This window comes from Orycteropus afer, unplaced genomic scaffold (assembly GCF_000298275.1).
Source record: "Orycteropus afer afer isolate SDZICR_OR568_19922 unplaced genomic scaffold, OryAfe1.0 scaffold00056, whole genome shotgun sequence".
Lineage (NCBI taxonomy): Eukaryota > Metazoa > Chordata > Mammalia > Tubulidentata > Orycteropodidae > Orycteropus > Orycteropus afer.
The window spans coordinates 9,007,787-9,023,160 of record NW_006921643.1 but is presented as its reverse complement, the minus strand read 5'-3'; the positions used below and the strand labels follow the sequence as shown (position 1 = coordinate 9,023,160).

Here is a 15,374-nt window from a genome sequence, read left to right as displayed (position 1 = left end):
AGCTGGTGGTAGTTATTCCCCATGATGAGACTGGCAATCAACTCCATAGTGGGATCTACCACAAGCAGCTGAGTAGCTAGCTGCCTTTGGGATGTGGTCTGCTTCCCATATGTAAGAAGCAGTTTTGGAAATGGTCTCCAGCTTGTGGCACACTTGAACCCTGCATGTAGTCGTGCCATTGTTCAGCAGCCTGCCACGCTCAGCCAATCTTGGGACTTTCAATGGACTTGAATTAATGGCCTCCTGTGTGGTTTGGTAACATCAGGATGGTGCCTTTTTACTTGTCAACCTTGGGCTTGTGAGTCTCAGCAGCTAGCAGCTGTCTGAATGAAGAAAAGCCTCTAGCTTCAGTGGGCCGGGAGAACAAGGCAGAGCTGAAGCCCAAGGTTGAGGGGCTTTCACCCAGCCCCTAGAGCCTGGCACTTGAACTCGGACTTAAAGCCTCCAAATTGTAAGAATAAACTCCTGTTTGTTAAAGCCATCCCATTTGTGGTATATTCTTATCAGAAAAGCACTAGGTAACCAGGACAAGCACTCACACAAAATGCAATTAAATCATTATTTCCTCAATTATTTGTTTAATATCTATAAGCAGTAGGGCAGGTAATCTGTTGGGATTGCCTTTTCGTCCATTGCTTAGTACCCTGATAGAAGGTTGAAAAACGTCAGTTGAACACAGGAGTAAATGACAATGCTAATGAAAGCATCCCTTCTGCTCTCAACCCCTTACCCCTCACCATGACATCACCACTGACTGACTGTAAGCTCCGTAAGGACAGGAATCGTGTCTGTCCCTTTTATCACTGTAACCCTACTACCAGGATTGTGCATAATAATTGTTTTGGGAATTAATAAATACTTAAAAAGGAGCCTCTGACTTCTTATCTGGAAAAGCGGGATAATAAGGCCAAAACACAGCTTTTTAAAGCAGCATTGCATACAAAAACATGCCAAACACTAAACTAGTACAGAATAAGTGATTCATAAATGTCTGTCATTAAATTAGAATTCTTGCCTTTCTTCAGTCCTACTAACTCATCTCCAAGCCCTGGCAAGGCCAGGAGCTTAATAGGAAGGGAAAGCTTAGAAGTAACCCACTCAACTCGCCTGGATACATTCTGGTGAGAGGGTAGATATAAATTTATATTGAAGTTAGATTAACTAGCACTGGCAAGAACACAAGGTTATTAGGATTTGCCTCTAGCAGAATTATTATACCTGGAGAGGAGGCTGAGCAGCTTTGGAGTGGATGGAAACAGACTAACTAGAAGAAAAGTTTAGCACAGGCTTACCAGCTGGCCAATTAAAAAGAATGAACGTAGTACCTTTAACCTGTTGAGAGGCAAATGTTTCACATTCTCCCCTCTTCTACTCTGCCTCCCCCGCCCCAATAATTTGTCCCAGGGCTGCTGAAGAGGCTTAAAGCATAAATCAGAGTATGTCACTACCTTTTGCTTAAAACCATTAATAACTCTTAAAACTACTCATCAGGTCTACGCCAAGCTTGCTTGCCAAGCTTAGGCCACACAGGCCTCCTGTCTACCCCTACCCCCAATACATTAGGCTTGCCCCACACATGGCCTCTCTACCCAGCAGGGCCTTCACCCAAGAGCTCCAGCTGCCTGTAAGTGTTTCCTCAAACCTCCCTCAGACTCATTCTTCAAGTCTTTGCGCACAACCACAAGCCACCTCTTACAGATGCTACTTGGTCCTCAGATCAAATCCAGGTCCATGTCTTTCCATCATACCCTCAATCACCTTTACATTTCCCTTTCAGCACTTACAATGGCCTCAAACTGCAGTCTATGGTCCCAATAGCCTGTGAGCTTTACAAGTGCAGAGAAGGCTGTCTGTACCTCACCAATGAATCCCCAGAGGCAAGGCAGGCCCTAGCACAGAGTACATTAATAGTTGAATGAATGAATCTTGTCTTAAACTGCTAACCACAACCATACCTTGATTTAGGTTCCAAGAAGGACCCTTAGTGTCTCTCCAGACACTCTTGAGTCACAGAGCCCTTTCACAATGCAGGACTAGGGGTTCCTAAATCTCTCGCCACCCCACCAGGGTTTTAGCACCCACCTCCTCCTTCAGGAAAGCTGAAATGGAACCCTATCTATCTCTGGGCTAATCCCTCTAAAAAAAGGAAACAGAACATTGCTCAGGGCTTTCCTGTAACCCTACCACCAGCTTGTTGGTCAGTGACCCTATAGGAACAGAGTAGAAGTGCCGCCACTGAGTTTCAAAGGCTGTAAATCTACCAAAGCAGACTGCCGCATCTTTCTCTCAAGGAGTAGCTAGTGAGTCTGATCCACAAATCTTTTGGTTAGCAGCTGAGCACTTAACCATTGTGCCACCAGGGGTCATTTGACTATAGTTTAGAAAGGATGTATTTATTCTAATTGAATGGGTGAGCACTGGCAAGAATATTACTGCCTCAGTTTTCTTTGCTTAAAGTGCTTAAATGAGGTGCAAAAAAAGAGGAATTTTTAGGTCTGTGATTCCCTAAGAAGAGGTGGTAGCAAAGTAGAAAGAACCCAATTGCAAAAACCAAGCTCTTCATTTACCAGGTGAGGACCTTAACTCCTCAATGGGACAAATGGTGATATTTAACTTAAATACGTGTAAAGGGAAGTCTTGAACAACTGTAAACTATCACATTGTCCTGGTAACGAGTTTTTCTCTTGGTTTAAGAGGGAAGTCTTGGCACTGAAAGGTCTCCTGGGGAGAGCCTGCAGACAAGAGCAGCTGGGTAAGTAAGCACACGGGAAAGGTGCTCCTGAGAGCGGGAAAAGACATTTTAGACGGGGACTCGGTGACCTTGGAGTCCCGTCTGGGTCTGCAAAAGATGTCATGGCTACCTGTTTCGGAAGCCCCAGCCCCAGGCCTAGACCAAACGTCTAGGCTAGAGCTGGGAGCCTTTCATTAGGGCCTCTGACAATGGTCAGTCTTTCTTTACATGTTATTGTGGCATAGGAAGAAATAGACGCCTTCACAATCTCCCGGTGTAGACAGAATATCCGCAAGACAAACCTTCTTGGGCATTCAGGCCCTGCTCTTATTCTCGCATCAAAGCCACCCCCTACACCTCGGTCTCCCCGGAGGCTATAGCCTCCTCCGTTCCTGGGCGGAGCTGGGCCTGCTGCTAGGACTGCCAGCCTTCCCCATGTCAGGCCTAATGGCGGGGGCTTTTCTTTTCACTAGTTAAAGCTGGTCCTCGCCCCCGCCTCCCCCCCTTCATTAACAGCAAAGAAAAGATCCCCGGCTATCTCCATTTCCTCTGCGATTCAAGGGCCCTGTTATTTAATCTCGCAGCCACCCCGGCAGCATCCTCTGCGCAGCCGACTCCACCCATCCACCTGGCCAGTTCTCGGCCGCTCCCGCTTCCAAGAGAGGAGGTAGGGGGACGCCTGTAACAGCAAAGGGCCGCGGGCCTTGGATGGACGTTGGCTTTCAAGCTCGCGTCCTCTGAGAGCTGGGAAATAGACGTGGGGTGGAGAGGGAGGCAGCTGGCCCAGGACCGACGCCCAGTCACTGCAGGCACTACACTGTGGAGAGGGGGTGTGTGCTGGGAGGCGAGGCCCAGGTCTCTTCTGGCAGAGTAGCCAGCATCGCCCCGGGGGGTACTGGAGCCGGAAGAGGCCTCTGCCCTGTCACTGTCCACACCCAAGAAGGGGGGAGGGGTAGTCTGAACTCAATCTAGGGAAGCTTAGCCTCCGGAAAGGAGCCAGATTCATTCAGCAACCCCCGCCCCGCCCTTTTCTGATATGGAAGATTGACATTTTCTTAATTTTGGGTAAATGCAGCTTCAAGGCCCCTCCCTTCATGCCCCTAGGCGCCACTGGTCTGGATAAAGAGAAGGCCCCCAGCAGGGTTCCTCCCGCGCCCCTCCCCCCGCCTCCCAGGGGCGATCCGCCCCGTGGAGGACCTGTCCTCCCGCGCCCCTCCCCCGGCTGCCTGCGGCGGGTGGAGATCCCTAGAAGGGTCTGGGTGTGCCCTCCCCCATCCCACTCTCTGCCCAGGACCCAGAGGCCGCAGCGTCCCCAGCCCCCCAGCGACACTGACGGTTCCTGCCCAGGCCCGCAGTGGCGTGAAGGTGGCCTTTACCTCCTCTTGCAGGCTGGGAGAGGGTACAGCCCGCGCAGCTGAGCCAGCTGCAGCAGTCGCCGCCGCCCTCCATTCATTAAAAAAAAAAAAAAAAAAAGCAACACCCTCCACCCCTCTTTGTAAAAGAAAGACGGCCCCTTGAGGAGCGAGAGCCAGCCCCAGCAATCACGGGTTAAGTCCTTTTCCGGCCCCCCATTCATAAAAAAGGAGAGCAGCGCATGCGCGCGCGGGGGGTCTCTTGTGCCCACCCATTCATAGAATCGCGGACGGCGCGCGTGCGCACTGAAGCTGCCTTCCCTCCCATTCATAAAAAAGCCATTTTCCCAGGCAGTGGTTGCAACATCGCCGCGGAGGCAGCGAGCGGAGCTGACAGCGCGGAGCTGGCGCTGCGAAGCGCAGGGGGCCGTGCCGGTTCCTCCGGCCGGCGTCTGCGAAGACAGTTGCTGCTGACCCGCTCGGGTTCGGGGATTTACACAGTCGTGGAGCGATGCTTGTGACTCTGCGGCTCCCCAAAGTAAGTCTTTGGCCGGTTTCGGAATCTGAAACTGCCCTTCTCTGAGCCGCGACGCGTCTCCCCTTCGGGCTTGGGCAAGTAGTGCGCTATTTCTAGGCGCGCCTCAAATGTTTTTTCTCTCTCCTTGCGCCTCTTTGAGTCGCTGGCGTGAGCCGCAGCTCCCTGCCGCCCTCGGCCGGGCCAGCGCCGCGCGGGGGGTGTTCACAGTCTTCCAGCGCTGTTTCCGACCCCCGGGCATTGCCAAGCTTGGCTTCCTTGTCTTCTGTTACTCGGGAAGCCCATGCGTATCTCGGGAGTTTGCCTCTGGCGTGGACTCTTCCTTCTGCCGCCACCCGCCTAGGGTACTGGAACGGGCGCCTCTGGGCTCAGCCAGGAGCCACCTCTTGGGTCTGGGGCCACCCTCTTCTTGGGCGGCTCGCCCACCCGCCAGCTCCGTGCCCACGGTGCCAGCTTTGCTGTAGATCTTTCCAACCCGCCGCAGCGGCCTATTCTCGACGTAGGTTTTTCTTTCCCCTCTGGACCTGTGACGGGCTAGGTGTCTTTCCTTTCTACCTTCTCTTCGATGGTCAGCGCGTGGCCGTCCCGAGACTGGGTATTTCTACTCCCTTTCCTTGGCAAGGCCGTTTCGGGTCGTCTGACCTTTGCTCTGCTGCTGCATATATGCTGTGCAACTGCCTTGCTGTTGCTTTCCCCGCCTCTGCAGAGCCCGAGGCTTTCGGCCTCCCTGTGCCTTCCTATCCCTGGGCACCGAGCTGTGCCAAGCCCCGGGGCCCTGAGGCCGCGCCTGGACTGTACTGGGGGCTGAAGGTGCGTTTACATAACGCCGGGCGTGTGAAAGCTGGAGGAAGAGGTTGCGTGCGTAGGAGAGATAAGGCTCCCGCTTTTCCTCCTTCCTTCTTGGTGGTACCAGACTTGACATCACCGAGGAGAGGGAAGGATAGACAAGGTGCGTTCTGAAAATTTTTGAATCGCCAAGGCCACGGGGGCAAGGAGAGGACCGGGCGGGGGGGGGAGTTGACCAGCCCGGCGGCTAGAGCTTGGCTCCATCACCCGGACCAGGGCTGTGCTCAGTTACCCCTCCATGAAGACGATCAAAGAGCGTTTAGACAGTGGCTGTTCTTGTGCAAGAAGATGGTTTCTCAATTCAGTTTGATTGGGGGATAGGGGTTGTGGGTAGAGGAGGCAAAGGAGGCGTCCTGAGGCCAAAAATTATTGCACGGCTTGACGGGCTGAGGAATGGATGTGACAGGCTAACTGGGCTGTAAGGGCTGGATCATGGACAGAGGGCAAAGCGTCTGGCTGCCTCGTTCACCAGCATCCATATTGCCAGGCCTGGGCGAGGGCAGCCTTCTGGCGCAGAGAGGTTCTCCGGAGCCCTTTTGGCACAGTTGGTAGTGGAAGGAAAAGGTGTGGGTTTGGTGGGGTGTTTAGACTCAGTGGCAGCTCCCTCTTAAAAGGGGGGGGGCTGTAAATCAGTGGCGTGATTCTCTTCGGCTTTGGGAGAGGCCAGACGCAGGTGGAGGGGCAGAGAACCTGCGGAGGCGTGAGAGCAAGCCCATGTGTGTCTGGTTAGCTGACCAAGGCTCTCTAGCTTTTCTGAAGAGCCTCTCAGGGATAGAAGCTGGAAGGTAAAAGCACAGCAGTTGGGAAATGTAGGGTTATCAATCTCTTAATAGGCTGGGTCTGGCCTGAGGCCCTGCCCAACAGTGCACTGGTGAATTTCGCAATGTTTAGAGTTCTCTGGTCTTAACACAAATGGAGCATAAACATCTGAAATTTTCAGCCCCCCCTCCCCCGTTAGCGTGGGTGTGGGGCAGACTGAGAAAGGAAGGGCTACGCAGTTGGCCTCTCCCCCCATTCCTCCAGAAGAGTGGGAAAATTGTAGAGATGTCCAGTGTGAAATCGAATTTCCTCTCTTTCCCAGCCCTTGAGGGGATCCCTGCTTGCTACCATGCCCTGGGCAAGACCTAACCTTGGTGAGCAGTGCATACACTGGCCAACTGAGCTGCATGGCCAGTATGGGGTGTGGGCATTTTAGTGGCAGATTTCTGGAGCTCTTGACATACTGGTTAGTTGGGGTTAGCTTCCTTTCTAGATGTGAATTTGGGAGTCACTATTTCTTATGTGTAAATGCTCTCCTGCCCTTGGTACTCCTTAGGGCTGATGGGGAGGAAACAACACACACAGTAGATGATTTTAGGCTGAAATAAGGCAGAGGCTGGGAAGTAGTGTGTATTGGAGCTTGCAGATGTCGTTTTTTTCCCCACATCCTTCCAATCACTCTGGTAAATCTGGCATTGCACCTTCCCAGAGGTTTGGCTGACTTTCTTGAACTCGTTAAGGGAGTTCAAGACGGTCTTTTGGTAGATAATTTGAAAGTCCCTGATCTAAAAATTAAGGGAGGGAAAACCATTAATACCTTCCACTGTGGCCCCTGAGATGTATTGCTCTGGGGTTTGGTACCTGTGGATCTCCTATCAGGACTTCACTTTCAGTTACTGATGCTGTATGGAAAGTCCCTTGATAAGACATCTTCCAGGCCCCAGTTTTGGGTCTCCAGCGTTTTTCTCTCTTTGGGCCACTTGGTGGGTAAGGAGCAAGGTGTTGGTACCAAGGCTGCGTGGGAAAGACCTTCCCTCTAGTCAGAGAAGAAATTTTTTTTAAAAAATCTTAAAGTAGCATTTAATAAAATTCTTGATCCAAAGCTACTGCCTTCGGCTACTGCTGAAGTGGAGGTTTGACAACACGGGGGAACGTTTTTTGCGCAAACCTCTGGATCTGGGGAACGTATTGGATAACTGGAGTTTGGGATGGGTTATTAAGGAAGGGAACTGGCAAACATTGACGGTTCCATCTCGGCCAACCTGGAGCTCACCTGATGGGAAAGCAGTAGCTCACTGGGATATTTTTGATCTTTTAAAAGACACCGAGAAGGTGAAGAGCAATAAATATACTGAAAGCTAGTCGCCTACCTTGCCGAAGCTAGAGGTCAAAGCAGTGCACAGAAGTGGCTAGACAAACTCAATAGGCTTGAGTCTTAGTTTTTCCCCAACTGCAGAGTAGAGAGCAAATTTCCTTCCTAGGGGACCAGGCCAACAGCTGCTAGTGAGCCTCCAGGGGAGTTGAGGCTAGGCTCTATATTATTACTCACAGAGCCTAGTAGGAGGACCTGGTTTTAAGGGAGCCCCTTCCTGCTCAGAAGGCATGAGGTGTTGCATGATGTAAGAGACCAAGTATTCTTGGCTCTTGGGGGCTCTGGGGCCACCCTGCAGATCCGGACAGCTGACAAGATGGGGGAATGTATCCGGGACATGTGGCTGGGTTTAAGAGGCTTCACCGTTCAGCTGTGATCACAATTGTTCTTTCCAAGGACAGGCCCTAGTCAGTGGAGGAAGCTGAGGCACTGGGGAGAGAGCACAGATGTGCTGGAGCTGGTGGAGGAGGGAAAGGGCCCTTTTGGGGCAGGTGTCTCCTTGCAGTAGAGTTCTTTCTCTGAGTGTCCTCCTTTTTCTGGTTGTCGGAAGAGGGAGTCATTTCCTCTTCTGGCCCCAGGAGTAGGCTGAAATCTATTATTGTAAGTTCATCTTTTCTTGGTGGAGGATGGTGAGACAAAAATATCTTGGTCTCAGCCTGGGGGGCCCTTTGCTGAGGTCTGGCTTTCGGGTTCACCCCAAATCTTGACTTGGCCCAGTAATTCCCAAGCTGTGCCAATAGGTCATAGACTCCTTCTAGCCCCATTCTTTTTGACTTTTGGTGTTTAATTACTCTTTAAGGCAATCAGGGCAAGTGATAATTACTAGGGTAATACAGTGAAGCATCAATTTGAAAACAGTTAAAATGGTCCATAGACAAAGTAGCTGGTCCTTTGTTGATAACTGACCCCTTCTCTCACTTGTGCTTATGCAGGTTGGGGGTGCGATGCTTGAGAGCTCAGCTGATGTGGAACATGGAGGAGGATTGGGAACCCATAACTGATAGTGGGACCAGGTGTTAAGAAGCAGTTTTTTTGGTTTTTTTTTTTTTGTGTGTGTGTGATTTCTTAGGTATGGCCAGAGGGGAGCTTCCTTAGTGCTAGTGGTGGGGAGAAGGATTCTTAGACAAATTTGACTCCCTAAATGTTTTGTTCTCCCACCCACAGGGGCCTTGCTCAGCTGAGATTGTCTTCCTCTCTGTAGAGTGTATAGGGAGAGGCAAGTCCCTGGTTTCTCCTACCCCATAGTTGTCAGTAGGTTGTAGCTTAATTAACTAAACTAGGATGTTGTCACAGAGAAGCAAACAACAGTGGTGGGTGGGCTCAGACAGCCTAGAGACCTTTATTCTGAGCCGTTCAAGGGTTCAACAACCGTTGGGTGAAAAGAACCTGCTAAGGCTGAATGAGGGCAGTGCAAAAACTGCCCATTCATTCAGAGCCTCTCTTGCCAGTTTGTCATTAGCTGACCTGTGGTTTTCAAAGTATAACTGTCAGGTTTTCCCAGTGTTTCCCAAATCCCTAGGGCAAGTCAGGGGGGCCAGGTAGGTGGGTGAGAGTAAGCATCCACTTGGTTGTGCCAGCATTTACCATGGTTCCTGATTCTTTTCAGCCAGTCTGCATTGAGCTGTCTGCAGTCCCCTCCCCGCAGGTACAAATGTCGTGTCAGACTGGCTGGCTCTGGGCTCAGACCCCCAAGCATTAAATACAAGGCTATATGCTCCAGGGCATTCAGTATCCTGCTGATGCAGTATTTTAGGACTCTGGCTTTCTCTTACCCTGGCTGCTCCGCCCCTTCCCCTACAAATGGGGGCCAGGAAGGCTTACCAGTAAGTTCAACTTTATAGATAGGACAGCACTGCAGGTTTCCTTTTAGTGAGTGCTTTGTAGTGAGAATCCTACAAAGTGAGACCCATTTGACCTTTAAGAGAACTAAAGATGTCTTTTTCTGTGGATGAGGGGAGGGAAATGACAGCTGGGGTGGCAAAGCAAATTACCTTGAGAGGGAAGATAACTTGAACTCTGAGCCTTCCTTTAAATGATAGATTGCACACCCCCAGCCTCAGCTCCCCACACTAAAAATTCCCCTTACTGGAGTCCAGTCTGACTTTTCTTCCCATCTGGCTCCATTTCCTTGCAGTCTGGGCATTGGTCCCACATGGATGGCCTGATGAGATTCCTTGAGGGCTGGTGGCAGGGGTGTGTGAAAGTGATTGGCACTTTCATACCTGCTCACGAACACCCAGAGGACATTGATGGCTTTTGCCTCTTAGGGCTGTTGGGTTAAGGTTCCAGCCTCCAAGCCACCCAGTGTGGGTTGGAATTCTGGCCAGTTGACTTGCTGTCTCCATATCCCTTTGTGCTTCTAGTTATTCTTCTGCAAAATGGGTCTTATCTCCAAGGTGCTTGTGAGGATTAAACGAGGAAATCATCTTAGCTGCTTCCATGATAATAATTACTACAATGCATGCATGGAGGTAGTTTTCTTCCTCCTGCAAACCCATAAGATTGTCACCTAAAACTTGATGGGGGTGCTTCTGTGGCTAAATGGAGTGTTGGCTTTGTGTCTCTCTGTCCCAAGTCTTCCAAATTGGCCATCAGTCTCCTCCAAACAGCCTACATGAGGCAAAGCCTCCTATCGCCTATTTATAGTATAAATCTCTTCCTTCCTTGCAAAGGAAGCACAGAGTATTGCTTCAGACTATGGGTGGGTGTGTCCCAGTGAGTAGAGATTGATCTTCTAAACCAAGTGAGGGTTGGAATTTTTTTTTAAAGGCATCCTTTAGCTGTGCTGAAGGGTTATCAAACAGGCAACTCAGGAAGTTGTTTTTCTTTGTCAGACAAATTAAACAGAGGCCCTTAGAGGGCCCTGGCCCCTGCTAATGGGGCAGTGAAGCCATGAGGCCTGAGAGGGTTTGAGCAGTTAAGCTCTGAGCCAATCATTGGTTTTTGCTGAGCTGGTGGCTGGAAAGAATCCTACATCAGGGCTATGACGGGGAAGATAGAGAGTGGAATAAGCCTCTGGGAGCCATCTTGGATCCTGCAGGTCCCAAGGGAGCCGAGTCATCCTAGGCTAACCTCCCTCCTCTACTTTGGCCTCACATTAGGCCCAGATGTTGACAGCTGCCTCTGGAGGGAGATAGGAGCCTATTAATGCCAACATTTCCATTGCCAGCAATAGCTGCTCCCATCCTGCTTTCCTGGTTGAGACTTTAACATGAATTTGGGGAATCTGCCCTTTGATTCCAGGGCCTTTTAAAATCCCACCATTGAAATAAAACATTTTTAAAGAACCCCAGTAATAGAATTGGGGAGAACAGTAGGTAATCTGCTTGGGGACAGGGAATACTTTCCCTTAACCATCTTGGCAAATCCCAGTCGCGGTACTAAGACAAAAGCCCAACTACATGGAGCAGGGCAGTCTTGAACGTGCTGCTGGTGTTGTGTTGGCAGGGCCCCTAGTATTCCTGGGCTTCTGAAATAGAGGAGTTGTGCTCTGTTTTTCCAAGGGTTGCAGGTTCTGGCTGAGGCATCCTGTTTGGCACAGGTGAGTCTTGCCCTATGTGCCCCTGTCAGCATTTTCCATTCTTACACCTTGTCTCACTTTTTCTCCAGGCAGAGTCTCCAGGGCCTAGCACCTGGAGCTCCTAGGCCCTGGTGTCTTGACCCTGAACCCACTTTATTCTGACAGTAAGGATTTGGAACCCCAATGTGGAATAAGTGGGCAGGGTTGAAGTAGTGTTCTTCAGCTCCTACCCTGTAACTAGCCTGATTCTCAGAAAATCTCTTCTCTACAGATGCTTATTTGACAGTCCCCATTACAGAGTCCCTAGGGGAGGCTGCCTTGGCAAATGATTACTTAGCGACAAACCTGCCAGAAACCTCAGCCAAACTGCCATGGGGATATCTCCGATTGGAAATAAGGCTCTGGTTTTATCTGTAGGAAACATGGAGGCAGGCAGACTTTTTTTTTTTTTTTTTTAACAAGAGGGGAAAAACCCATTGTGTAAAGAAATGCCAGCATCTTTTAAGTAGATAGGGGCATGGGAGCAAAGTTTAAAAAGTTCATGCCCTGTGCAAATGGGAAATATCAGTTGACTGTGCGTTGAACTTTGTAGACAAGATGATGCTTTTTTGCATCTAGCAGTATAGATGATACACAGATGAGAACTCTCTAAAACCCCCTTGCAATCCCCTTCGTGAACTTTTCTTTTAGAACTAGCTCTTTCAGACAGGCCAGAAAACAACTAAGGGAAACTCCTCTGCCTCCCAAACTTAGCTAGTCAAACTGTTGTGTCCGAGTAGGGGAAGAATAATGCCAAGTTGCCCTGAATCCCTGGCCTTCTCCGCCCCCGCCCCAAAAAAAACCTTCACTCTTTACTGTAGACACTTAAAAGTATGGATGAGTCACAGAGAGATAGGTGCCATTTTCCTGGGATTGGAGTATTGGGATGGACCTCCTCTGGAAGGAATATGGGGTTAACTAGAAGTGGAAAACCCTTCTCAGTATCATTTGAGCCAAGATGAACATAACAGCAGCTGAGCAGGATCAGCTGTCCTAATTAGAGCATCTTTCGCATCTTGAAAAGGCATTTACTGTAACTCCACCCCGTAACACATTAGTCCAATGGTCTTTCAAGGAAAAACAAAATCTTTTCCCACTATCTACTCCCTCCTCTGACTCTGGCACCCCCTGGGATTCTTAACATTCAGGGTGGAATCTTCCCAGAGTCTAAAACTTTTCCCTTGGATTCCAAATCCTGTCTCCTTGAGCAGAGAGGTCTTGGCCTTCTGCTCCTATTTCTTTAAATTGATCTCCAGTCGAATTCCAAATGTAAAGGTCAGCAGGCAAGGAAATGGCACTTGTAATAGAAAACAATGTGCACTTTCTAAATTTGAACCAAGCCGTTTCCTCTCTTTGATTTAAGTGACTTCCTGGGGTTCCGTGTCAGGCACTGCAGTTGAATCTCTGGCCAGATTCCAGCTTAAAATTGCACTCTCGGTGAAATTAGAAACTGATCCAGGGTTGGCTTAGCTATTCTAGTAAATAGCATTTACGCTAAATGTTTCAGCTCAGCACTTGCAAATGGGTGATGTGAGTGCCCCTTGAGAGGATTTCCCATCCAAGTTGTCAGAAGCTCACCTATCTAGGCGTAATTCGCCACTGGAGGTTGCTACCTTGACCCACAAGCATCAGACACAGCTCCTCCTTTTTTTGTGAAAATCTCAGGCCTCTGTTCATCCAGCTGGTCAATTCAGTGATCTCCTTAGAACCAAAATAACGCATGGCACGCAATGCTGTTAATTCTAAGGAAACCTTAGCTGTTACTCTGTGATATTAGTGAATTATTGAGAATTTTCTGTATGCTGAGTACCTAGTTGGTAGTTGGTGTGCATTTTCTCATTTAATCCTCACAACCCATTTTGCAGATGACAAAACTGAGGCCTTGAGGTTAAAGAACACATGCTAAGCAAAGGTGAGAATTTGAACTTGGGTCTGATGCCAGATTCTCTGTTTAGAACCATTGAGTCTATATATATTAAATAAGGAGCATGTTTTGCAGAGGGAGTAAGAGATTGGACTTTGCTCAGATTTGAGTTCATGGTTCAGTTACTAGCTTTAGTTTGTGGAACTTGGGCAAATACATTGAACATTCGTTTTTCTTAACTGAAACAGGGAGGTAATTGTAACTTTCTTAGGGTTATTGTAAAGAGTAGGGGTCTTTATGTACGGTGCTTAGGGAGAGTATCTGGCACATATTAAGTGCTCAGTAAGTGTTGTTTCTACCGCTTACCGTGTTGTTAATCATGTAAGTCCTGGGAGATTTTTGAGAGTCCACTGAGGGAAATCTGGTTCCATTTTAGTCGGGCACCCAAGGAGCCAATGGGGAGGTGTTGACAGGCTGCGTACTGATGGTTGGAATCCATTCTCTCTTCCTTTTTCCCTACCCCCAGGGCCCCTAGAAGCCTGTTTATCAAGCAGTCCAGGACCTCCGGCCCCATGGACCCCCCGATCCCACAGAGCGTCCCCTTGACTCCCAGCTCAGTCATGGTCCAGCCCCTCCTTGACAGCCGAATGCCCCATGGCCGGCTCCAGCACCCACTCACCATCCTGCCTATCGACCAGATGAAGACCAGCCACGTGGAGAACGACTACATAGACAATCCTGGCCTGGTGCCTCCTACTGGCCCTAAGCGAACCCGGGGTGGGGCCCCAGAGCCAGCCCCGACACCCCCCCGCTGTGACCAGGATGTCACCCACCACTGGATCTCCTTCAGTGGGCGTCCCAGCTCTGTGAGCAGCAGCAGCAGCACGTCCTCTGACCAGCGGCTCTTAGACCACATGGCGCCACCGCCTGTGGCTGACCAAGCCTCACCGCGAGCTGTGCGCATCCAGCCCAAGGCAGTCCACTGCAAGCCACTGGACCTCAAGGGCCCCACGGCCCCACCAGAGCTGGACAAGCACTTCTTGTTGTGTGAGGCCTGTGGAAAGTGTAAATGCAAGGAGTGTGCGTCCCCCCAGACGTTACCCTCCTGTTGGGTCTGCAACCAGGAGTGCCTGTGCTCAGCCCAGACCCTGGTCAACTATGGCACTTGCATGTGCCTGGTGCAAGGCATCTTCTATCACTGCACCAATGAGGACGATGAGGGCTCTTGCGCTGACCACCCCTGCTCCTGCTCCCACTCAAACTGCTGCGCCCGCTGGTCTTTCATGGGCGCCCTCTCCCTGGTGCTGCCCTGCCTGCTCTGCTACCTGCCTGCCACGGGCTGTGTGAAGCTGGCCCAGCGGGGCTATGACCGCCTGCGCCGCCCCGGCTGCCGCTGCAAGCACACGAACAGCGTCATCTGCAAGGCAGCTACTGGGGACGCCAAGGCTAGCAGACCCGACAAGCCTTTCTGACACTTCGGGTAAAAGCCCCAGCACTCCCCATGGTAACTTGGTTCCTTTCTGATTCCTGAGATGACCACAGTGAGACCAGAGGCTTTAGCCTCCTGAGGCCACTCTTGCTTGTCCACCCTACTTCCTGTCCCCAGCTTTGGAAGAGAGAGAGACTATCATAACACACCCCTTATACCCTGAAAGGATACAGAAGCACTTCAGGTTTTTTTCCCTGGGTCCTGGAACTGTGTGTCAAATAGTGGCAAGAGTGGGAGTTGGGGTTTTAGGGAGATTTTTTTTTTTTTTTTCAGAAGACAGAACACAGATGTGGACACATAATCCGGAAACTGTAGCTGCTTGAATGCCTTCCTGGTCCTCCCTCCTCTCTTGCCTATTCTCTTGGCTCCATAGTTGCTGGCTGCCTAGGACAAGTCATTAACCTAGTGGCCAGGTTACCTTTGAAGAAGACCTTTGGAGTCTTGACTTCTATCTCTTCTCCTCCTCCTTGCCCCACCCCAGTTTGCCCCAACTTCTTGCCGGTAAGGGTAGTTGACCCTAGCAGTCCCCAATGTATATACTTGAACCCATGGAGGACAGTGATGAGTCCCTGTCTTGCTCCGCCTTTGGCCTCCCTGGAGCCACAGGATGGACTTAGGAGCCACTCCACAGGGCATTTCTCCCTCCAGGTTCATCACTAACTCTTGAGGGTGTTCCATTCCTGACACCGTCCTTTGGTTCTTACCGAGTCACAGACTCACCTGCCCACTATGTGTCTTGATTCTCTGCCCCAAATCTTCTAGAAATTTGGTGGGTAGAGAAGGCCAGGGCGGCAACTGCGAGACCAAATATCATTTTGCCAATGAGTCTGAGACTGTGGTCTCTGGATCCAGTCTTACGTTTTTATA

General features: G+C 50.3%; 1 protein-coding gene across 1 annotated transcript; it reads left to right on the top strand.

The window, feature by feature from the left end:
- Positions 1–13,528: 13,528 nt before the first annotated feature.
- Positions 13,529–14,490, top strand: SPRY4 (sprouty RTK signaling antagonist 4). Its single transcript, XM_007939064.2, has one exon. The coding sequence runs from the start codon at positions 13,591–13,593 to the stop codon at positions 14,488–14,490; it is 900 nt and encodes a 299-aa protein (XP_007937255.1). The 5' UTR covers positions 13,529–13,590.
- The last annotated feature ends 884 nt before the right edge of the window (positions 14,491–15,374 follow it).

Coding starts and splice junctions, on each gene's coding strand:
- SPRY4 (XM_007939064.2), top strand. CDS start 13,591: ATGGACCCCCCGATCCCACAGAGCGTCCCCTTGACTCCCAGCTCAGTC.